Source organism: Beta vulgaris, chromosome 3, assembly GCF_026745355.1.
Source record: "Beta vulgaris subsp. vulgaris cultivar EL10 chromosome 3, EL10.2, whole genome shotgun sequence".
Classification (NCBI taxonomy): Eukaryota; Viridiplantae; Streptophyta; class Magnoliopsida; order Caryophyllales; family Amaranthaceae; genus Beta; species Beta vulgaris.
Genome location: NC_079204.1, coordinates 38,656,971 through 38,683,230, shown reverse-complemented (window position 1 = coordinate 38,683,230; position 26,260 = coordinate 38,656,971). Strand labels below are relative to the sequence as shown.

General features: G+C 35.9%; 1 protein-coding gene across 2 annotated transcripts in view; it reads left to right on the top strand.

Moving 5' to 3' along the window:
* LOC104883712 (DNA-directed RNA polymerase III subunit 1) overlaps nt 1-15,551 on the top strand; it is a 44,988-nt gene extending 29,437 nt beyond the window's left edge. Inside the window, exons 20-29 of one of the 2 annotated variants that reach the window (XR_007272734.2) lie at nt 219-366; nt 526-677; nt 4,913-5,071; nt 5,156-5,269; nt 5,392-5,468; nt 9,462-9,666; nt 9,767-9,969; nt 11,123-11,239; nt 14,929-15,027; nt 15,115-15,551. Coding sequence is in view for 1 of the 2 variants with exons in the window: in XM_010668266.3 (XP_010666568.2) it covers nt 219-366; nt 526-677; nt 4,913-5,071; nt 5,156-5,269; nt 5,392-5,468; nt 9,462-9,666; nt 9,767-9,969; nt 14,929-14,980 (1,110 nt within the window). In the remaining variant the exon portion in view is untranslated. The remainder of the gene's footprint in view (nt 1-218; nt 367-525; nt 678-4,912; nt 5,072-5,155; nt 5,270-5,391; nt 5,469-9,461; nt 9,667-9,766; nt 9,970-11,122; nt 11,240-14,928; nt 15,028-15,114) is intronic. The other variant, XM_010668266.3, reaches the window with a different exon arrangement.
* The last annotated feature ends 10,709 nt before the right edge of the window (nt 15,552-26,260 follow it).

Sequence of the window (26,260 nt, the reverse complement as noted above, 5' to 3'; positions counted from 1 at the left end):
TCATTTAACAATTCAGGTGAGGTATTTATTAGTCCTAACACCTTTTTTGAGACTAGCAACAAATCTCATCATTTTCGTAGAAGAGGTCCATTTAGGGTTTGAATGGCTAGTTGCATCTTTAAGTAGCATTCTTATTTTAAAACAAATTCTTTAAGTTTGGAACATTATCTTTCTTTCACATTGTGTTACTTCATACATGTTTGTCAAATATTGTGAAGGTGTTCTTGGATGCTTGCATTACTCGGCTTCGTTCAAAAAGGATCGAAGCTGGAACAGCTATTGGGGCAATTGGAGCTCAGAGTATTGGGGAGCCCGGGACGCAAATGACGCTGAAGACGTTCCACTTTGCTGGGGTTGCCAGCATGAGTATCCATTGTTGATGATATGATTGATATCATTTACCCTCAACCCTTCCTCTACCTCAGCCCCATGAAAATAGTCATATTGGTGGTGGGGGGGGGGGGGGGGGGGAAGAAGGAATACTACACGAATTTTCATGTTTGTTCAATTCTTAACTTTACACAGATGTTACCCTTGGAGTTCCTCGTATTAAAGAAATCATTAATGCAAGCAAAAAGATAAGTACACCAATTATCATGGCAAAACTTGTGGATGATAAGAGTATGGAACTAGCTCAAACTGTAAAAGCTCAAATTGAAAAGACATTGTTGGGCCAGGTATGTGAATTTTATTACAATTGTTTCAACTTCTTAATCACATATCTTTCAAATTTGCCTATGGTTGTTGCCCTTGTCAATTGAGTATGAAATTGTTAGCTAAGCATTATAGGTTCTACTTTTTTTTTTAAAAAAATTACTCAAGAGAGGCTAAACAATTGATAGCTAATAGTTGATATCTGCTCATGACAAAGGTTAGATTCAAAATTATTGGAAAAGCAAAAAGATTCAGTGATTTTGCTGTATATATTTCATTAGGTGGCTTAGTCAAAAGGTTGGACTCTTGTCATTTAATTTTCCTTCAAAATCCTAGGACTAAATTGATAATTTTTAATCTTGATCTGTTTGTATTTTGTAAGCTAAGTGATTTTGTTGGAGTACTCATGCACTAGACCAATGACATCTTGTTTGTAGTGCTAGGAATTTATGTCATGCCTAATCTTCAATAATTTTATTTTTATCAAGTTGAGTAATACCTTAATTCTTAAATAAAGTACATGTTTTCCTAACATCAATGCATACTCCACCTTATCCTTGATCTCTCTTTTCTTTTAAGTTTTCAATTTTTGGACAAGAGTTCAGTGATCACATATGCGTTGGCTAGAGTTGCATTTTGGTAGATTGATTGGGAATGGATATTCCAGGAACATGAGTTCGATATTCACAATGGTTTATGCATTGTCAAGAGTTCTACTTCCATGGATCTCGATATTTGAAAAGAATCCCTTTTGATGGATACGATTGAATCTGAAAAGATTTCTATATTCACAATGATTTATGAGTTGGTAAAAATTACATTGTTCAACCATCCAGTCCCTTAATAGTGCTCATACTTACGCACTTCCATTTCGAGGTTGTCTCACTTCACTCTTCCGTTTCAAGTAAACTTTTGCTCTTCACTCTGCATCACTTCATCACATCCACTTTCATCCACTACCAAAATTTTAGCCACATTTAGATATCCATGCCCACGTGATATTGTTTAGGGACGGAACGAGTATTTTATTTTCTCTTATCTACTTTTGCTGTCTCCCTTATTACTTTTGTGTGCATTTCGCTGATTTAGGTTATATCCTACAAAAACAAATTATCCTTTTTTGTACTCGATAGTCATTTATTTGATTGGTGAACTGGAGCATGCATTCAATTCGTGTAGTACTTGATCTTTTCTACCATTTCTACCATTTAAAGTCACTATAATTATCTTCTTTCAAGTAAATCTCTCTTCTCGGGTAACTCACGTTGACTCTGTTACGATTCATTTGCATTATTCGGTGTTTCTAACGCATGCCATTCTTTTCTGTTTCAATCTCTATGGTAATTTATGCTATCTATGGTACTTTCTTGCATCCTTTCGTTCTAACTATTTTTGCACTTTCATTCTATGTACTTTCACTTTATTTCCCTTTTTGTAATGTTTTTCCCTGTCTTACCCTCTCTTACCCCACATTTGCCCTCCCTTGCCTCACTTTATGAGAATTATTTAAACCCATAAGTTTTTCTCTCCTCCAAAAAGTACAAGTGCTCCACATGGGTGGCTGACAAATCTTCTCCTTGGTATTTGGTTATACAATAAATGGGTAGAACATTGAGAAAATGAGGGAGTTTCACATATAAAAAGCAGTAATTACTCCATCAAAATGTTCTTTCGAATCTGTTTCAGAATTTTGTTTTACTAATTAATCTTGGCTGCTTATATATATTTTTGTATTATATGTAGGCAATGCAATTATAACTTTGGATTTTTTGTCCATAACTGCCTTTATTTGGGACTTTTTTGTGAAAAACTGCCTTATGAAATTTTTTTTGCACACAACTGCCACTAAAGGGACTTCCGGTCGTTGACTGCTGCCAAAAAAAGTTTTCAGGCGTTGACTTGTGATTTCCGGAAACTTAAAATCACGTGCTTGGCACGTGTTTCATTTTTTACATTTTTTGGACCCAAAACTCAAGTTCTTCACTCTTTCTCTCTCTTCTCTCACTCTCTTTCTTCTCTCTCCTCCAATAACTAAACCTAAGTTGAACATATTAGTAAATAACCAATACTCTCTTCAACTTGATTTTGAGCTCAGTTAATTCCTCAACCCGGGATGTTGATTTTGCTCTAATATCCCCTTCTTCCAATTTGCCCTTCAATGCCCTAAGCTCTGTCTTCAACGCCTTATTCTCATCAATGAGTTGATTGGCCACATTCCTTTGCCAATCAATAGTTCCTTCATGAATCCATCTCCAATACCTCCATCCCAAACCATCCCCCCTTCTTCCAGAATATAATTTGCACCTCTTGAACCTCCTTTTAGGGTTCTTCTCAGTCCAAGATACAAATTGACCAACTTTGATTCCACAATAGCACATTCCAGTTCGTGGTTCAATTACTTCACCAATATCACTCCCAGTAGACATTGTCTGCACCAAATTAAAAAAAAAACATCCATCAAAGACCAATTCTTTAGAATTAACCACCAAAATAGATGGAATTATGCAAAACAACTACAAAATATAAAACCCCACAAAATGGATGAGTAAACAAGGTACAGACACCTAAGATCGAAAGATTATACGAGGAATCAGAGGAGAATTCGATGTTGGGAGGCTTCAATTCTACTGCCAAATTGGAGGAGAGGGAATAGAGAGAGTGAGGGAAGAGAGCAGAGAGAGTAAGAGAAGAGAGCAGAGAAAGAGTGAAGAACTTGAATCTTGGGTCCATAAAACGTAAAAAATGAAACACGTGCCAAGCACGTGATTTTAAGTTGCCGGAAATCACAAGTCAACACCTAAAAACTTTTTTTGGCACTAGTCAACAACCGGAAGTCCCTTTAGTGGCAGTTGTGTGCAAAAAAAAAATTCATAAGGCAGTTTTTCACAAAAAAATCCCAAATAAAGGCAGTTATGGACAAAAAATCCTAAAACTTTTTACCACAGATTTCAAAGTTATTTTCTTTTACTGGCTAATTATCGGGTTTAGTTTATAAACTCAACAAGTGAATAGAAAAGTTGTGGAAGATACTATTCAATTCATGATCTGTGGTGTGACAGAGATTGCATTTCCATGAATTTGGATATCATAGAGAAAAGTAACTTTTTTTTTTGTTTACATCTATAAATTGTTCGATACTATTTATTCCAGTGTAACATAATTCGCTATATAATTTGCTTTTTCAGTTCGCAGTTTGCCCAAAATGGGAAAAAAATAGGCACTCACCTTTTTTCGGATCGCAATCAGCGGGGAGATTAGGGGAAATATGTTACACTGATTTTATTCTGTCTTCTCAATTGTTTTATCTGTAATCTTCTATTTAGGCTTATAATATATAAAATGTGGAGGATTTTTTTGTTTCTTGTACTTGTTTAATTTTATAGGGGGGTTGGAACATGCTCTATGGGAGTACTACCTACGGCATTTCTAAACATAGGGTCCTATGTAATTTTTGTATGTAAATTTTCGTGTCAGAATAACTTCGACAATCTTTGCTACATGTCTTTGTGTTCTGTGGCGGTCCTATTCATCTACCCCAATCTGTCCAATGCCTATGGTGATTCAAGTCATCCATGGTAATAGTAGAAAAATTTATAAGATTGCTCTTGCCAACCAGGCCATGAGGATTATATATCAATCATGGGTTACGTTGGTTGCTTATTTTATCGTCGTTTAAGTTTTATACATATGCAATGAGATGTATCTTTCGAATTTCTGACGCTGTGTCGTTCCTTTAGGTATTTATCCAATTTAGTGCGACTCGACTTGTGAAACTAAGTTTATATGAGTGAATGTAGTTTGCTTCAGAAAGTAGCTGAATGAAATTTCTTCCTTGCTTATTCATTCCTTAAAAGATGTTAGAAAATTGAAATCAACTTACGCATACTGTAAATGTCTTTTAAAAAGCATAATTGCACGGACTGACAGTGTATGACAAGGTTAATCTAACCCTTAAGGGATTTGGATTTTTAATGTACATTGTGCTCCTTTCATTTTCTGTGGCTGGATGATTCTTTTAATCTTATATTTCTCTTTCTCTATCGTGAATATAAACATGCCCTTCATATAAGAATAGTTAATCGAAAGTAGTGAGTTTTATAAGAAGATTGGTGGAAGTTAAGATTGTTCTTATTAGTGTTTCTAATTAAAGAAGAATTTTATATGAAAAAAGAATAGTAAAGCTATTCCGAATTTCCAAACCCCTCTTCAGTGAATATTTCTCACCCTAAGGCTTTTATCTTCTTATGTTTTTTTGCAGGTTGTGAAGAGTATAAAGCTTGTAATGACTTCAATTAGAGCTTCAATAGTTGTTAAACTTGACATGGAAAAGATTAATGCTTTGCGTCTGTGTATAAATGCTCATACCGTCAAGGATAAAATTGAAAAAACTTTGGCGAAGCGCAAGAATGACAAGCTGGTGAGAAGATTTTCTGCCTGCTTTTTGTATAATGTTTGATCAATTTGATCTGCATTTGATGCATTCTTTTAATCTTATCTGCAGAATGTTAAAGTACTTGATGATGTGAAGCTGGCTGTCCTGCCAGATGCTGATAAACTTGATGCTCATTTTTTACTACACAGACTTAAGAATAAGCTTCCTACAGTTGTCGTAAAGGTGAGAGTTAGAAGATTCATGTTGCAATTCATGTTGTTTTCATTTCATTTTTTACGTGACATCTCTGCTGTCATTTAGAAGTTGTTACATCTTGAAGGTGATTTTGTATCTTGTTGTATTAGGGAATTGATAGCATTGAACGAGCCATTATTGCTGAAGAGGAAAAGAATAAGGGGAAGCTCAACTTGATTGTTGAAGGGTTAGTTTTTCCTTGCAAACTGGATTATATTCCCCTGCTGACCCTGCCCCTCTCTTCAAAGAAAAAAGATATGTTATGAGTAACTGAGAAAAATAGGAATGAATGAGAAAGAGCAAAGATGTTGACTTGTTTTTCTACCAAATCCTTTTGAGTTGATTGCTTATCCCACACCAGTATAGAAGCAAAAATGCAAAATATGGCCAAGATTTGTTCCGTTCACTTGAATATCGTGATAAGTGAAGATGCCTATCTTTTGAATGCCTGATGATGATAGCTAAAAAAAGCTTGAATGTGATGGACCACATTTGTTCACCGGTTGAGTCTAGTGTGTACTAAAATCACAGCACTTGCTCATCCCACCTCTTCTCAGATAGTTTTTTTAAAAAATTATATTGCGAAGTCTCTTTCGTGGTTCGAGATTCCCAATAGTCTCTGTACTTGTCCAAACCAGCCAAAGTGAGTTTGTAATCGGATTCCTTAGGCTGAGAAAACCCTAGAAGCAAGCCCACAACCTCACACTTTGGAAATGTCTGCAAGATTCAACATTTGATATGGTCATATGACAAATCTTGTGACTTGTTGTTAGTTGTTACACTTGTTTGGCAATGAGTCACACTACTTTTGGAGCTCATTTAGTTAATAATCCATTATTTAGCCATGCACCATCCATAGATTTATGGCCCTTTGACTTTGCTTTTCATAAGACTAAAGGCAACTTAAAATGAAGGAAATATAACCCATTAACTAAAGAGGGGGAGCTCGGATACTCTTACACTATTTGGGTCATATAACTTACTATAATCAAGACATTGATGCAGAAACAATTGGATTTGAAAGTAGAATTTGGATTTGAAAGTGAAAAATAAAATGTGGTATGGATGATTATGGAAAGTATAGAGAGTAATATGGGACGACGGGATTTGAATTTAGTGTTCAAATTCCAACTTTGCAATCTTTGGATGAGTGTACATTTCACGTGGTATCTTGTTAGACTTGCACCAACATCTGTTTTCAAAATATTTCAGTAGGGGATGTTTACTACGTAATTGAAGCTAGTAATGGTCAAAGATATGTGTTTTAGACTTCTGAAAAGCATGTGTAAAGAACACAAAACATATGGAGGGAGTGTATAATTCTTTCCTCAATCAGGAATTAGTTGTCGCCTTGATAGTATAATATGAAATATGAATTGTGATTGTTAAGTCCAAGCCAAGCTGTTGTATCTAACTCCAGCCCACCTAGTAGGAAATGATTCACCAAAAGTGCTTCGGAAAAGTGAAGACAACTTTTGACAAAATTTGTGACACTAATGCAAACCTACGCTCGCATAGGGTTGTCTTCACCTTAAAAGGATGAGTCGAAGCACGTGACGTAAGGTGGAATCAGATCATGTCCTATTAGGTCCAATTAGGTGTAATGAGTTCACTTTAGACAAATTCAGAGGAGAAAATGCACCTTAGGTTCTTGCGCGATTCCTTCCTGAGGTACACACCATTCATGTCGTGTGAACCGAGTGGGAAAGGACATTGACAAGTGTTAAATACGACACAAAATACTTGAAAAATGACACTTGCAATGATGACCATTTTTTTTTCTTTTTTGAAAAATGACAATTGTTTAAATGAACAATTTCAAAATATGAAGCATGTCATTTTCTCATGTCACCCTAAGTGAGTATTATAACTTAGTGAATATTATAGCTTTAAAAAGTGAAACCTTAGTGCATTTATAGTTAAGCTCTTATACTCATTCCAAGATGTTCTGCTCATTTGATTCGAAACCTAGATATATCTTCAAATAAGGACAACAACTTAAATGAGTACATTGAATTTCTTTTTCTTTGAAACATATGCTCATTCTTTGCTCTAAACAATAGGTCCATTCTAGTTGCACTTGAGGTCAGGTTTCTGATTCATCTTTTCTACGCCAAAGAGTCATTTTTTCTAATGGCTTTTTTATACTCAATGCTCATATATTTTGAACAAGAGGTACATTTTCACACACAAGCGCTCACAAGCTCACACCATTTTTCATTTTAATCTAGAAATGCAAAGGTGTGATTCGGGATACCATTTTTCGACCTGTTGTTCAACAAAATATGGTTCAAATGTAGTAATCAATTATCGATGATGATGGCTAATAATAATTACATAGACATATAATAAACTTTAGGAAAATGGCTCTCAATACTACCAACTATGGTTAATATGTGGTAAATAGCACATACCAAGAATAGCTGGTACTTTTTTGAAGTAAAAACCTTATAAAACATGAACTTTGTGAGAAACAACTTTATATAATTTTTTCTTTTTTCTGCGAAAACAAACCTTAAACTAAAATTTTTTAGCGAAAACAAACCTTATGCTAGACTCCGATCATTGACCCAAGGTTCCGGAATTGACTATGCCATGGATTTTGTTGGGTTTAAAAAGTCGCGTGCCTTGCACATGACATGATGAATGCCAGAACTTTGGGTCAACGACAAGAATTCAGCATAAGGTTTGTTCTCGCAAAAAAATGTTTAAGTTGTTTTCATAAAAGAAGTAATATAAGGTGGTTTCTCACAAATTTCACGTTTTATAAGTTGGTTTTTGACAAAAAAAAAAAAACCCTTTTAATAAACAAGTTTTGACAAAAAAAAAAACCCTTTTAATAAACAAGTTTTGACAAAAAAAACCCTTTTAATAAACAAGATTATATTGTAGAACAATAATGACCAAATAACTAACTTTTTGGAATGAAGTGATTCTCTTATTATATAGTACTAATTTCAATTAGTGTACATATCTACAATATGGTGAGTGGAAACTAGCTTTTTTAGGCTAGCACCGACTTGTAATTGATTTCTGCATTTTCTATGTAGTGACTGAAAGATAAGACAACTAGTTTGCTTCTAGTTCTTGTAACTAAAATCTCACTGGCATTTAAACATTTACAGAGAGATTCAATGTGAAATGATCGCTGTAAATTTCCAATGCGACATGATTTCCTCTTGCGTAGGATATCTCCCTTGCCGACAGGCAATTAGGAGTTTGGGAGGCAACTTTGGTGCGTTCAAAGGTCGTGTCTGCTAAGATGTTCAACAGTTCACTTAATCTAAGTATTTTTCTTTTTCCAATTCCAGAATGTGGGTCACATTTCCTGTGGAATACCTTTTTGTAGGGTTGTAAGTCACGGTAGTAGTAGATATCAGTTCAGCATTGCAGATTCCTGCTTTATCAGGGCTTTGTGTAAAGATCAAAGGATCACAGTTGACCTTGTGTCAATTGTATTATATTGTTTCTATTGTATCAGTATGAGATACTATCTCCGTTCTTTTTAATAGTTATACTTACACTTTTCACGCATGCCAATGCACTACTTTGAGCCTTTATATCTCTAATTTTGTATTTGTGAAAAATCTAAAAAGCCGATATTCTAAAAGTACATATCGAGACAAATCAAACAAGACCCCACATGACTATATTTTCTCTTAACCATAAATCACAAATGATAGTCAAAGAAAAAATTTGTGAATAGTGTCAAAAGTGAAAGTGTAACTATAAAAAAGGAACGGAGGTATTGTTCGCCGAGCTGGAAAAGCTATGTGATCAACATGTTGACCGAGATATAAAACCATATCTTGATATAAACATTATTCTAGAATATATAACCTATGAAAGTTCCTGCATTGCTTCTTTTTCTAAAATATGCAGGAGGTTGTGTGCCAATACTGCAACTGTAAGCAGGCAGTCAATAGCTCATTCCCTGTGTTCTTTTGTGCTAGTGTTGAGTTTATACAAAGCTATATACACTTGGAGCATCCTCCATGAATTTCCCTATGTCAAATTAGCATCTCGTTGTTATGGGGATAGGATGGTATGACGTTGAATATGAGAAGATATATATTCTGGCAAGGGCAAAAAATTAAATTCTAGGGTGGTCATATAAGCTGCTTATGTATATATTATTTTTTCTTTACTTTGAATCTTATATGTGTTTGTGATATTACAGGACGGGGCTTAGGGAAGTCATGGGGATTTTAGGAATCAATGGATACAAGACAGAGAGCAATCATATAGTTGAAGTGCAACAAACTCTTGGCATAGAAGCAGCAAGGAGCTGTATCATCAGAGAGATAAATAAGGTCATGCAAAGTCATTCCATGGATGTAGACATACGCCATATGATGCTTCTTGCTGATGTGATGACATTTAAGGTTATACCTATATCCATATATCATGGTGCACAATGATGGTGGCGGCTATGAGTTTTAAGATGGATGAAATTGTTTATTTCATTTATGGTTTGTGTAACAGGGGGAGGTTCTGGCAGTTACCAGAGTTGGAATTGCGAAGATGAAAGAAAGTATATTGATGTTGGCATCTTTTGAGAAAACAGCTGATCATCTTTTTAATGGTTCTGTAAATGGAAGGGAGGAAATGATTGAAGGAGTTAGTGAATGCATTATTATGGGCGTACCAATGCAAATTGGCACGGGAATATTGAAGATAAGGCAGAGGTACGTTGATGATTTCTTATCATGTATTTTTATTTTCTACCACGTGTCTTATTGTTCGATAGTTAAGGCAACTTTACTCCTTTTCTTTATACCCTTAATCTGGAATGCAACAACTGTCAGCTACTAAATATAAAAAGGGAAGCAGCTTATTTATTGAATTTATGTGAAACATCATCTTATCTAACCTCTAAAGTCTAAACTGCTTTGCCTCATGGGACCTAAAAGGCCTGACACTGACCAGGTTGCTTCCTTCTTTCAATAATATGGAGTGTTCATGATTCCTAGAAAAGGGAAGGCCTTCTGGCGTGTGATAACAAAGGAATACTTGGTCAGCATGTATCCCCGATTTTTCCAACCATTGTATTTTCAGTATAATGTCAGAATTGCTCAAGGGAAATAAGTGGTAATCTTCCACTATGGTGAGGCCAGGGAGTTTCAAACGTGCTCCCTTACAGATTCCCTCCCAATTGCACTGCTTTCCTGTACCTCAAGAGGCCGCAAAAGCTTTCTGTGTGCTCATGGGTGGGCCTAATTTGTGCACATCATGGGTGGATATGTGGGTTGCCCTAGGGTCTAGCATCACCACCACTTCCTGTCTTGCTACTTCTAATTTCATGGTTTTTGGGCTGGTGAGACCAAGGGCTGAATCAAAGGAGATTTCAGATTGGATTAAAGAGGGGTCGGGTTCTAGGTTATTAGCCATGTCCCCTAATTCAGCAGTGGGAATATTGTTCCCCCTCCAAGGCAATCACACTCAGTTCTTTCTTCTTACATTTATACCCTATGAACCATTTTTCATCACACTTAAAGCACTCCCCCTTTTCCCTCTGCGTGCAACTCCTTTTCAGATAATCTCCGCATCTCTCCTATAGGCCTGGCCACCGGCAAGGTTCTCGTTCCCTGGTGGCTGGACTTCAAACCCACAGGGGTTGTAGGCATCACAACAGAACGAACAGATACTGAAGGAGGGAGTTGGAATGGAAGTTAGCAGAATAAAAGAAAATGGGTTTGAATTTTTTTGAAGAACTTGGGCCAGGTCCATACCTTCTTGTTGGGCTGACCCTCAGCTTATCCTCCACGTTGACGGCCACATCCATTGCTCGAAAGTGTAAGCTCCATGTAACCTTATCTCTGCCTTTATATCGTCTCGCAGGCCAATGAATTGTCCCCTTTGCAATCTCTTCTGGTACCAGGTCCATACCTTCTTGTTGGGCTGACCCTCAGCTTATCCTCCACCTTGATGGCCAGATCCATTGCTCGAAAGTGTAAGGTCCGTGTAATCTTACCTCTGCCTTTATTTGCTCTCGCAGGCCAATGAATTGTCCCTTTGCAATCTCTTCTGGTATCCCCTCTATTGGAGACATTAGCTCTGTGAATTGCTGTTGGCAATCCAGAACTGTGCCTGTCTGTTGGTGAGATATCCATTGTTCACGAAGTGTCTTCGCTGATTAAGATCGGAATTGGCGAAGGAGAAGTTCCTTGAGATCCTCTCCCCTATTGATCAGTCCGGCTCAGTGCCTGTGCTCCCACTGGAAAAGAGGAAACACATTTCTTCTTAGCGAGACCATGGTGCTTGCACCTTGTTTTCCTCACTTAAATGATAGAAGTTGAAATACCTTTTAGCTCGATTAGATCGAGCTTCTTTGCTTCCAGACTTCTTATCCACTCCGGCATGGTTTAGGTTACCACAGCCCGGCCAACCAGCGAAGTCACCCATTTCTTCCCTTGGTCCCCTTCCTACCTTGGTGAAACGGGATCCACCCACTTGACTCGAGCTCTATCGATTTTCGCGATCTTGTTAAAAATATAATGTTCCAACTTTCTGGGAGAGAGAGTGGTTGTTCAGGTGGCCTTTCCTTCAACAAACTTAAGATTGCCTTCATCTCCTCTTGGAACTTCCTGTGTTCGCATCTCATCACTTCCATTATCACCTCCTGGGTCTCTCGTGCCCTTTGGATTCAATCTTCCAACTCCTAAGACACTGAATCTGTGTTGGTGGTTACTTCTCTGTCTAGGATTAGTGAGATGTAACTAGCTTGGTTATCGAGGATTCTAGATCCCTCATACCTTGCCTGAACATCTCGATTCTTTGTCCATTAAAAAAATGGGCCATTCTCTCACTATTCTCACCTCAGAATAGACTTGCTCATTACCAATTTGCTACAAATTGGATCTGATCAAGCACAAATTCTGTGATTTGGGACTCCCCCTCTAATGTGTTTACCTCACTCTAATTTGCATACCCCACTCTCTCTCTACTCCTGGCTTTATTTTTGAGGCTCGGGTTTCTAGGAGATTCTTCCACCCTAGATTATGCCTCTAGATTGTTCCCTGGCATCAGCATAACAACCCACCCCCATAAATAACTAACTTCTTATCTGGATTATTGTTTTTCCCCTGGCTGCCTTGTTTGTCTTTTAGCATAAGTAAAATGGATAGCTGGTGGATTTGGGTTCCTTGCAGGCTCCAAGGGTCTTATGTTAACAGGAACATACTATTTTGGGATAACATACATCAATCAACTGAGTGAAGTCCCTTTCTCGAATCTTCTCTCCTTTGGCAATCCATTTTAACTGGTAAATATGGGCTATTTTAGATCAGATGACTTGGCAATTTGATTCTTACACAATCAAGTTTTGTTTCCTTAAAAGATGCTTTGATGTCTACCATAAAAATGTCTATTGAATTTGCTGTCAAATGTTGTATTATGAGAAGGACTAAAATATGGGTATGGAAGTCCAAACGAAATAAATCAGCGCCAAGTTGTCACCAATGAGGTATAGACTATAGAGCAAGTGAAAGATCACTAGCTTCTGAATTAACTATTAAGTGCATTTCAATGATAAAACTCCTAGTAGCTTTTTTACTCAGATTCCATCACCAACATATGTACTAAGGAGAAAGTATGGTCACCTGAAATCTGTAGTTTCCTGTGAATCAGCTTTATGGAACTCAAACCTGTAGATTCTTGCATATAATTTCAATAATTCAGTCAGAGTTGTCCGAAAAAAAGTTAGAGAAATATGAGCCGGTCTTCTTTTATCAAGGATGTATAGCAGGGCTGCCTGATTACTTGTGAAAATTCTACCTCGTAGCTTGAGTGCATGATAGTTTTTATCCTGGTCTCCTTTAATAACTAAGTGACACCCCCCTAAGGCCATGTACAAAAGCTTTGCTAAATTTCCTACAATTCATGTATGTCTCCATATCAGTGCTACAGCCGTGATGCTTTTTTTAGTGAACTAATAAGGAGGTTAATTGATCAGAGTCCTCAGGTTTTGAATCTCAGATGCTGTCATGATTGTGATTAACCGTTGCAAAACCACTATCACTTGTGAAGCCTAATATTTCGGTCGCTATAATCTCAGAAACCTTTGAAATGCAGCTATGATTTGGTTCCATGACGCGTCCCCCCCACCTCACACACAAAAACACAAAATTTGTTGTCAGAAAGCTGTCTTTTGCAATATGTGGATATGTCTTGTATGGGTCAGCAATCCATCATATGGTTTTGTGGCTCATAGGTGTCTTTCGCTCTGAAACTCTATGGTGCTTCTCCTGCCTGATGTGGCTGTGGGATTATGGTCACCGTCATTGACAATAACGTATACATAAAAGAGTTCATACGATATATTTGCGTTTATCAAATATTGTGAGCTCAGCAATGTCATTTGATTGACATTGTTCCAATCTTTGTGAAAGAAAGTCTAGCTGGTTAGGACGCTGATGGTGAGCCTACAGCAATAAGAGTAATATTCTATTTGGAGAACAGTTACAGCAATTTTATAGTGGTTTGGTGTCTGAAAGGAAAAGCCCTACATCAATGAGGCCTCATATGCAAGGGGAAAATTATCCACTGTTTCATTATATTACAGAATGGAGTTGGTGGAAGCCAACACATACCTTGATTATTTCGCATCTCTATGCACCTTAAAGCTGGCTCTTGCATGGTGGTATTCACAATCAATACATATAACGCACACACATCAACAATTATAGAAGGGTAATGGAAAAGAGCCCTGTTTGGCAGAATAGGCAGATCTTTATCTAAACCACCACCTAAAATTCCTTTATACAATTAGAGTACGCATTCTGACGTAGATGCTTCTTTGGGAGTAGAAGTCACAATTATATACATACCTAATATTGGAGTATGATTATGATCGAATAACCTACATGATATTGCACGTTTATTACCCAAGTTTTAAGACTAAGTTCCCCGCCAAAATTGTGTCGTCTTGTTTGAGAAAGTTTTTTTTTCTTCTTGAGACATTATGTTAGAATGCAGGACAAGTTTCTAATTGGAATTTTGTTTTATATTATTAATCATTTGTTAATCCTCGCTATGCAATTTGTGGCACTTACGCATTAATTATAAATATTTTATTGTTCACCTGTTAGAATGCATGTGTACACGTAGTTATACTTATATATGGTATATTAGCATCTATGCATGTGTAAACATAATTATGTACGTGAGTACAAAGCATATACATATTTCCTTGAAGACTAAACTGGTTTTTTGGTAGAATTGTATGTAAGTTCTTATGCACTAAATTTCAATTTGTGTTGTAAAGAGATTCAATAATGCATTAGCACCTTGCATTATGTCCAATGATATACTTCCTCTGTTTCTTTTTACTTTCAACAGTTTGACTTTCACGCTTGCCAATGCATAACTTCAACAATTAATATCCTTAATTTTCGATTATTAAAACTTATCGGAAAATATATATTGAGAAAAATCTAACAAGATCCTACATGAATATGTTTTTCCTTAATTATAATTCACCAAACATAAACTAAGTAGAGTTTGTAAATAGTGTAAAACTTAACAGTTGCAAGTAAAAAGAAATGGAGGAAGTAAATTTACTTATGCTGAGTATGCCTTGGAAATTGCAGAGAGCATATAGTGTATACTTTGATATCTAAACCTAGTTTAATGTCTTCCTTTTCCAGAATTGATTCATTGCCAGCATTCAAATATGAATCCGATCCGATTGTAGTTTGAACAGATTAAGCTAAAGGCAATCAAGCTTTTGGAGGTCACTGATTAAGGTAAAAGGATCTATTAGCTGTCATTATATTTTGCTTTTTCTCACGCTTGATCTGTTTACATTATATTCCTTTTTTGGATCTTTACAGGGCTATTATTTTCTCCATTACTCCTGGAAACCATAACTGTGACATATTCCCGCCAGGGAACAGTGTATTATAAAGACCCTGATGATGGAAGTTGCTGAAGCAATCATTCTCTGAGGAGAGCTCGAATATGTCACCATGACGAATGGTTTCGTGAAACGAATCCTATTGGAAAACAGGGTCCGCGTTGAGCACGTGCGACATAGGCAACCATACACGATCACCAAAATTAGGCGCCAATTGTATAAAACAATTTTCATCGTTGTGTTGGACTTATATATTACTAGTCTTATATGCATACTATCGTGCAAAATTATTATTGAAGTTAAAAATTTAAATACAACTCACTAAAGTAAGTCTGTCCAACTCTCTTGGTATAACTATCAAGTATTATATTAATGATTATTTCAAATTGAATATATTTATTCTATTTGACGCAACATATTTTGGTAATATTTTTATTATATTCTCTTTTAATCTTACAAGCAGTTCTTGGTTAAGTTTATTAAATCCGCACACTTTAATTTCTCCAAATTTTTCTTTTTTTCAAAGTTTTTATTTGGGAATGATTTTTAATTTATCAGAAATTTTGGAGTCTTCGAGTGCAGATTATCTAGTGCACCTCTTTTTTAGAGTATGAGGAGGCAAACTTTTAGAGTCTTGGTGTGCTAATTTTGGTTTCTTCCTTATTGTTCATACAATTTGCATTTGAAGTTTAGTAAGAAATACCTTTTTTTTTGTTTTTCAGATTGAACTTGCAACTGCTTGGCTTGCTGCTCATGATTGTTTACAGTGCTTCAATTATTTTTGCGTCTAAAATTAAAATCACAAAAAAAGAATGTTAGACTTTAAATTTGTACAGGAATTATGAAGAAATCATTTGTATTTCTGCATTGTAATTTTTTTTTTGACAATTCAAAGTTATTATTGATAATAAAAAAAAAATACAACCTAAACTTCAACAACCAAGGAAAAAAGGCAAGCTTCCCCCACCTTCTAGGAAGGGTTTGGAGGACAACCCCAATCCACAACAAAGAACACTGACATTACATCAACAACAGATCTCTAAAATGATCACGACACAAACAGGCCAGCTTAAACAAAATAATTTTATAGCTAGCACAGAGATCAGCTTGGCCGCCATGAACAATCCTATTTCTATCCATCCATATTTGATAAATAATTATCTTCAACAAACATCATAGCATACAACATGAATTAAGGCTTTTTACTCCTGCATCTTATGGCAACAAGATTGACTTCATCTTCAAAAGACCTGCTAGTATAATTTATCCCTAGTTGTTGTAAACACTTAGTCCAGAGAGTTTTGCTGACAGGACATTCAAAGAAAAGGTGATGAATAGTTTCAACAGTATGGCCACAAAAAATACAGCTGCTATCAGCTATCACACCCCACTGGCACAACCTAACCTTTGTAGCTAATCTTTCATGAATAGCCAACCAAGTAATAAACAAAGCCTTACGAGAAGCTTCATTATTACGCATTATTTTTTTCCATCTAACTCTAGGCTGCTAGCCTTGTATATGACCATAAAGCTTTTTGATGGAGTATTTGTCTTCAACTAACATGTAAGTGACCTCATGTTCATTGAACACTTTCCTACTACCCAAAATCTTCTTCATAACCCAAGATAGGCTGTTACGTATAACCATGGTTTCAAGATGATGATGATTAATATAATAAGCATAGATCCATTTGATCCAAAGCTTATCTTATTTCTGAGCCACAACCCAAAAATGTTTAGCAATGACAGCTTGATTCCAAGTAATCAAATCCTTAATGTTTCACCCGCCACACCTTAGGCAAACAAAGTGTATCCCAAGAAACAAGAGCCTTCTTTGAGTAATCATCTTGCCTAGTCCAAAGGAACACTACTCTACAAATTCTCTGACCTTCCCTAAGGACCTTTTTAGGCATAAGGAATAGCTGGCACCAGTGCAGTCAAAACCCATGAAGAACAGAATTCATGAATTGTAATCATGCAGCGTAAGAGAGTTTTTATCATGTATAGGACCTTATTAAAGCTTGTCTTGTATTATCAATAACTCCAACAATATAAATATGACTTTTATCTAAGTTAGCTTCAAGGCCAGAAGCAGAAGAAAACTTAGAAAATCATCAAATAACAGCTGTAAAGAATGATAATCTGCTCTAGCAAAGAGCAAAAGATCATCTGCAAACATTAGACGTGTAATATCCAATTTAGCACATCTAGGATGATACTTGAAAGCAAAATTATGTTTAAGTTGCCCAAAGCACTTTGATAAGTACTCCATCCCCAAAGCAAAAAGAAAAGGGGACATTGGGTCCCCTTGCCTCAAGCCTTTCTTAGCCTAAAAGGCTTGCAAGGTTCCCCATTAATGAGTACAGAGAAGGACACACTAGTCACACAGGCCATAACCCAGTTAATGAACCTGCTAGGAAAACCCAATTCCTCTATTACATTACAGCTTGTAAGTAAGGCCATTCAAGGGAGTCATAATCTAATCTCCCATAATTTTAAAGGATCTTATAAATATATTTTAGTATTTATATATTTATATTTAAACACAATTTAGTTTAAGATGATTTGACTATTTAAAAAGGTTGACTATTGTAAAAGTCAAATGAAATTATTTTAAGGATTTAAGAAAATAAAAATATTTTAATTAAGCATGCTTTGATAAATATTTTAAATACTAATTTGATTTGGAAAAGAAGTCTAAGTGGACTTGAGGAACTTAAATTCTAAGTATATTAGGAACGAGGAGTCATATTGATGATAAAAGTTATAATTTGTTTATCCTATTCATCATCAATTTTAATTGAGCTCAATATTCTTTTTCTAAGCCCAAAAGGAAGCCTCCTTATAAATATCCTAATACCCAATTATTTTACCCCACACAAGATTTATTATTTTCTCTCTCCTCTCACCACCAATCTCACAGCACTCTTTCTCTCTCTCCTTTCCACGATTTTATTTTCTTCTCTCTCATTCAAGTTCTTTCTTTCTTCTTCTTCAAGTAATGTTTCTTCTTCAACAAGAAACGTCACAAAGTCTTAAAATCATCTAGGTGCTGCTGCTGCCGTGGCTTGCGGATTTTCGGCGCCTCATCTCTTTCCTTGGTTCTTTGTTTCTTTGGCTGATTTATTTTCTTCTTCCTCAAGATTCCATTAAAGATTATGTTTTTTATGCTTTCTTTTGATGTTAATCATGATTATTGGTTTTAATTTACTGTTTCAATAAATAATCTTGATTCATATATATTATATATTATAAGAATAAAAATTCAGATTTGTTTATTATTGTTAGATTGAAGTTTTCAGCATTAAAGCATGGATTTTTAGGGTGTTAATTACTAGAAAATCATAGTAGCATGTTTTATACTATGAGATTTGTTTAGATTGTGAATTTAATCATGTCTACATATGTTTAAGGAGGGTTCTATGATTTTCATAGTTGCTGGAATTTCAGAAAGGATTTTATTTAGGGAGTTTTAAGAATTTTAATTACTACTATGGTAGTACTATGCTAGGAATTAAAAGTCATTGAAGTTTTGATATTAAAATCAGCTTTTAATATATTTAAAGGGGATTTTTAATATTTTAGAGTTGCTGTATTTTTATTTTAGAATATTGATTTTAGTTTATATTGATTTCTAATACTCTGTAGGAGACTTTTAAAGAATTAAAAGTGGACTGCCGACTAATTTACACAAGTTACGTACAGACCTGTGTATGCCTGTGATTAGTATCATGATTTAAGGAGAAAGAATTTTAGTATCATGTATAAGAACTTATTAAATTCATATGTGCTTTCTAGTGTTATTGATTTTTACATATTTTATGCCTGTGTGCAAGCATGTGATTTTGAGATTTATTATGAGTAGAGATTGTTATGTTTGTATGGAATATTTGATACAAGCATGTAAAAGGGAATTTTAATTATTCATTCGCATGAGGAATTAGTATATGTTTTAGAGATTGAATCATGTTATTCATGTGTTCCCTTATAAGTTTTATTTTCACTACTCTATGAGAACTGTGGGCCTTATTTGGTAAGTTGATAAGTATGCCTTTCTAAAGGTAAGTTTGATTGTGAGCTAGGTTCAACAAATAAGAAAGTTAAGATTAAAAGACAGTAAGTCTTGGATTGTAAGTTGTGATCACTTATGAAATTCTAAGATAAAAGAAGTTTAGTTGTGCATGTTTGCTTTGTATTATGTGTTGCTTGTATGTGTTCATAACAAGTAATAACTTCTAAAGAACTAAAGTGTAACAAGGTAGTTATAGACTTCAGACTGGTGCACGTCTAGAGTTGACATTAGGAGTTGAGTACTGGTGAAACGAGCCATGACTTTTTACAGGAGATGGATTGATCACCATCCCTTTTTCAGTTAGCAAAAGTTCCTCGATCTCGTAGGTCAATCTTAAATGCGTTGTAGTGCCTAGTAGCACCCGTATTTCGTCTTCGTAGGTGAAGGCATTAGAAGATAAGACAACTCAGTTCCAATAACTATTCCATTAAAGTAATAAAAAGATTTTTAGAGTATAGTTCAGTTAAAGTTATCTACTGAATATTATATGATTATATTATTATTTATCCCTGCATGTTATTTATGTAGTATCATGTTAGGAATGCTTATGTTTAGTATGTACTACTCAGCTTTGCTGATTACGTGCTTTGTTTGTGTTTGTGATCATGGCTTTTGCCTTATTGATCCTGTGATGATCCATTTTGGTGAGTAGATTCAGTATAGCATTGAGATTACAGGTTCGCAGATGTGCATCATTGGGAATCTGGAATGGAGAGAATGTGTAGTATAATTTATTTTTCTGCATTAATAAGAACATATTTTATTAAGTTTTTGAGTAGACTCATTTAGATTGTTTGTTTCTAAATACTTATTTATTTGTTTATAATTAATTTTAAAGGTAAATTATTTGTTTTCCGTTGCAAAATTCTGAATAAGCCGATACGTTATCACACGGGGGATAATGCTTAGGTAATTCTCTAAGTTTTTTTATTATAAAGGTGTTTATGAAAAGAAAGAATTATCGTGGTGTTACAAAGTGGTATCTGGGAGCTTTATGTTATATTCAAAAAATTTAGGCGCCTAACTAATAAACTTACTAGTTATTTGAAGGAATTATTAAAATTGTTGCTACTTATTCATTTTGAAAATTTATAGGAATACATTATATTATAATATTATAGGAGATCGAATTATTAAAAAAAAAGAGAGAAGAGTCCGATTGTTTTTTCTTTCGAAAATTTCGGTGTTCGAAATTTTTTTTCTTCGAAATTCCGGAATATTTTCAATTTTTTTTTAAAATCGAAATTAATTTTTTTCCCTTCGACATTATTAGGTCCAAATTTTTTTTAGACACTTAAATATTATTATTTTATGAAGAGTGCCTGCATTATTTTTCATGCCTTTAAAGTTTAAATTGTTGCATTGTGAGAATGGGTAGTATAGGATGGGCATATAGAATAGAAATATTATATGCCTGCATTGAATAGTTAGTTCAGCATCATTATTATTTTTCTTCCCTGGTAATGATGCATTATTATTTTTCTTCCCTACTAATGATGCATTATTATTTTCCTTCCCTGCTAATGATGCATTATTATTTTTCTTCCCTACTAATGATGCATTATTATTTTTCTTCTCTACTAATGATGCATTATTATTTTTTCTTCCTTGCAAATGATGCATGATTATTTTTTTCTTGCATGTTAACTATTTATACTTTCTTGCCTGCTAAGTGTTATGTTTTCATACCTACGATGTGGTACTTACTCCTTATTGTTTATTGTTGGGAATGCGTTAGGGAGAGTACTAAAATATTATGGTCTATATGTGTTGTAGCTCCCTAAACACGTCTGCCAGATTATGAAGCTATTATAACCCCATTATCCTGAGTGACGATGAAATTGATGAAGACATTGCACCCATCGATGATAGGGAATATACCAACTTAGAATGGACCATGCGTACAATCTTGAGGTCAGCAATGCTTAGTGACGACGAGATCATTATAGAACTTGACCATGCTAGAGGCAACACTAGAGAAGATATCTATCATGCATGTTTCAGGTATGAAACTGATACTGAACTCGAGGAAGATGAAGATACTCAACCTATTAGAAGATCAAAGTGGAAGATGAAGTCTGTCGACTATGATGAGGATGGGGAAGAAGAAACTGATGACGAGACATTCATGCCTGATCAGTACCAGGAAGCTGAGGATAAGACTAGCAATATAGTACCTTAGATCATTATATGTCTCTGATTAACAATATATAATATATTAGTATTATAAAATAATGTTGGATATTTGACCAACAGTGATAAAATTGTTTATAGAACCATTGTTTTGGGAAAGTATAGTATTATAGTAACATTCATTTCATTAAATACCCTGTATGGAAGAATAAAAGCGATTATTGAATTTATATGAGTGAGTAAGAATTTATTCTGGGCACGTGATGGAAATTTTTTATTATTTAATTTTTTAGTATTTGATTACATTTTTTTTGCTTGCCTGTTTCTATTTGCATATTGATGTGAGTATGTTTTACATGGATGAGTATATGGTATTAGAGAACAATTCATGTGAACTTGAAACTAGTTGAGAAATTGTTTGTTGATGCGATCTTAAATGATCAAATCAAATGTTGCCTTCTTAGATAGACATGTAATTTATGCTGGAACCTAAAGTAGAGTTATATTACTTTCAGGTCTCGAAGTAGAATGGCGAACAACAACGACCTAGCTGCTGCTATTCGCCTCTTGGCGGAGAAATTGACTCAGGAGAGAGCTGAGCGTCCTGATACTGCTGGGGAAATGTTTGAAAGACTAGCTAAAGTTAAGACACCATACTTTAAGGGGCAACCTTCTTAGAGAATTGGATTAGGGGTTTGAGAAGCTTTTTGAGGTGGTGAACTGCCTGAAACTATGAGAGTGGGTAAGGCTGTGCTGTATCTGAAAGATGAGGCTGACCTATGGTAGAGAGCGAGTGGAGCTAGATTGAGTGCTGCAGAAGGATTCACTTGGGATGCCTTTGTGATTGCCTTGAGAGAGAAGTTTTACCCTGCCTTTATGAGGAAGCAGAATTCATAGCCCTGTCTATATTTGCACCTGAGGTTGTAGCCACTGAGGAGTTTAGGGCCTAGAGGTTTGAGCAAGGATTGACCGAGGAGATACAATTTGGATTAGGAGAGGAGACCTTTACGTCCCTAGACGTTGTGTATGAGAGAGCATCTCATATTTATGGTGAGACACTAGTGGAAAAAAGCCCATTTAATGCGGTCAAAACAGGACTTACAGATGCGATTTTGGTTTGCATCATGCGGTTAAGAACCACATCGGTATAGTGAGAATCTGATGCGGTTCTTAACATGACCGCATCAGATTTTGTGGTTTTCGAAAAATAAAAAAAAAAGTCCGAAAATTGGCAAGGAAAGTAGGAAATGATATTACAACAACAACCAACTTGAAAAGGAAAAAGGACACGAAATAACAAATAGCAACAGTAGGCAACGTAATTAAATTGAAAACGAAATATCAAATAACTAAATTATACTAATCTATACATACATGAAAAAATAAATCTGATAATCGCGAAAAATGTTGAGCAAAACTATAAACTATACTAAACTATAATTAAATAATTAAAAATATTGAACAATATAATTTAAAACGGAAAAATAAAAAAAATATAAATAAATCAAACAAAATAAAAATCTAAACCCTAAATTACATGCAAAATTACATTCTCATCTTTGTTTCGTCTCTTCGTCTTCGTCTGTGCAACGGTGGTTCGTGGTCTTTATTTCATCTCTTCATCTTTGTCTGTGCAACAGTGGTTCGTGGTCCTCATTTCATCTCTTCGTCTTCGTGAAGCGATGGTGGTGAAGCGACGACAAAGATGTGGTTCGTGGTGGTGGTGGTTCGTGGACGCAAATGGTGGTGGTGGTTCGTGGACGCAAAATGGTGGTGGTTCATTGTGGAAGGAGAAAGGAGAAGGGAGTAGGGGCGCCATTTAGTAGGGAGAGAGGAGAGAGAATTTGAAATGTTAGGGTTAGGGTTATAAGGGAGGGACGGGGTTGGGGTTATAAGGGCTAGGGATGCGGGTTAAGAAATGGGCCTGATCTGGGACGCGGGGGTCTTTTAGAATTTAATAAGGGTAAAATCTGATGCGGTCTTCGAACCGCATCAGATTACCGAAAACCGTAGTGGTTTTTTAAATCTGATGCGGTTTTAACAAGACCACATCAGATTTTTTTTGCCAAATTTTCCCTCCCATATTTTGGTTGCTTTTCGGATGCGGTTTAACAAAAACCGCATCAGGTACTAGGTGACATATAAGGTTTTTTTCCACTAGTGAGAGATAAGAAAAATGGGGTAGTAGGTGAAAAGAGAAAAGATTTTAATGCTGGGGGAAACCAGGGGAATTTCAAGAGAAACCGGAATGGTAATGGGAATTTCCAAGGGAGAAACAACCAGGATAACCGCAACAAGGGTAGACCTGGGAGAGTGCATCACTGCAAGTTCTATGACAAAAACCATTCTGGGAAAGATTGTAAGGGAGAACCAGTGATTTGTAACTACTGTCACAAGAAGGGTCATAGGGAGTACGAATGCTACTCTAAGCATGGCAAGGAGCAGAAAGGTCAAGGGAATGGTAATCAGGTCAGATCAGGATTCAACTAGTCCGGAAACCAAGGTTATAAGCCTCGAGGATAGCAGAATAACCAAGGGAACTATAGTAAGCATGCAAGTGAGAACCCCTACCAAAGTAAGCATGTGGGAAAGATGTACGTGATGAGTCGAAAGGAAGCTGAGAAATCTGCCGGCGTAGTTTCTGGTAATTTTTCTATTAACTCAATCCTTGTTAAAACATTATTTGATTCGGGGGCAACTTATTATTTTATAGCATCATCTGTCCTAAAGAGTCTGGGGTTGGTAGATTACGAAGAAATTGACTTGTCTATTAGTATTCCTACCGGAGAAATCATAAGGTGTACCAAATTATTTAGAAATCTGCCTTTGAAGATAGAAGACTGTGTTTTTCCATCTGACTAAATAGAATTCAATTTGGGAGACCTAGATGTAATTCTGAGAATGAACTGGTTAAGGCTTTTGCAAGGCTAATATCGATTGTGAGATTCAGAAAGTATTGTTGAGAAACCCTTTAGGAAAATTGACCTCCTTTAGACGTTTTGGGAAATCTCAGAAGTTTGGAGTTATCTCTGCTATGCAAGTGAGGAAATTAATGAGAAAGGGGTGTGAATCATTTTTCTGTAGTATGCAAGATGTGAGTAAGGGAGTCGAAGTAAAACTTGAGGAAGCCCAATTGTGAACGAGTTTATGGATGTGTTTCCAAGTGAGATTTTGAGGTATGCCACCTGCTAGAGCTGTTGAGTTCACCATAGACTTAGTTCCTGGAACTACACCTATATCTAAGGCACCATATAGGATGGCATCTCCTGAGATGAGTGAGTTGAAGATGCAATTGCAAGAGCTATTAGATAAAGGTTATATTAGGCCTAGTGCATCACCTTGGGGAGCTCCTGTGTTATTTGTGAAGAAAAAGATGGTAGTATGAGGCTATGTATTGATTATAAGGAGTTGAATAATGTAACCATCAAAAACAAATATCCTTTGCCTAGAATAGATGACCTATTCGGCCAGTTGAATGGAGCGAGTGTGTTCTCAAAGATTGACTTACATTCAGGATATCATCAATTGAGGATAGCCGATAAGGATGTACTTAAGACTGCCTTTAGAACGCGTTATGGTCACTATGAGTTCACTGTAATACCATTTGGGTAAACAATGCTCCTGCTATATTTATGGTTTAATGAATAGGATCTTTCATGAGTTTCTAGATAAGTTTGTGGTGGTTTTCATTGATGACATACTAATATATTCGAGGAAGGAAGCTGAGCATGATGAGCACTTGAAGATTATTTTGGGGACATTGAGGAAAAACCAATTATATGCCCAGTTCTCTAAGTGTGAGTTTCATTTGCAGAAAGTAGCGTTTTTGGGTCACTATGTGTCTAAGGAAGGAGTCTCAGTAGATCTTGCTAAGATTCAAGCTGTGAGTGAGTGGCCAACTCCAAAGAGCGTGTCAGATGTTAGAAGTTTCCTAGGTCTAGCTGGCTATTATAGGACATTTGTGAGAGATTTCTCGAAGATAGCGATACCTATGAACAACTTGATGAAAAAGGAGTCCAAATTTGAGTGGAGTGAAAAGTGTGAAGAAGCCTTTCAGATTTTGAAGGATTGTTTAACCTCCGCAGCTATTTTAACCCTACCTGATAGGAATGAGGGATTTGAGGTATATAGTGATGCTTCGAAAAATGGTCTAGGATGTGTGTTACAGCAGAATGGGAAGGTAATTGCATATGCGTAGCGTCAATTAAAACCTAATGACGCTAATTACCTTACCCCATGACCTAGAGTTAGCTGCCATAGTATTTGCATTCAAAATTTGGAGACATTACCTCTATGGAGCGACTTGTAGGATATTCACAGACCATAAGAGCTTGAAGTACATTTTCACCCAAAAAGACCTGAATATGAGGCAAAGAAGATGACTAGGGTTAATTAAGGATTATGACCTAGATATCCAGTATCATGAGGGAAAAGCAAATGTGGTTGCTAATGCCTTGACTAGAAAATCGAGTCATAGCTTAAGTGCCTTGATAGTCCCTGAGGAGTTGTGTAGAGATATGCAAAGGTTGAGCTTAGAAATTTTAGATCCTGGGCAAAGTGAGGCTAGACATAGTACCCTTTCATTGGGTTTGTCAGTTTTCGATGACATCGAATAAAAGGGTCAAATTGGGGATGAGCACGTAGGTAAGATCAAGGAGAAGATGAAGCAAGGTAAGGAAGCCAATTTTAAGATTCATCATGATGGGAGTCTAAGGTTTAAAGGGAGGTGGTGTGTACCACAGAAGTGTAATGACCTTAAGAGATGCCTTATGGATGAGGGGCATAATACCCCATATTCTATGCACCTTAGGGGTGATAAATTGTATAAAGACCTTAAGGTTATCTATTGGTGGCCAAATATGAAGCGAGAGGTATCTTAGTATGTGTCTAAGTGCCTAACCTGTCAGAAGGTGAAGAT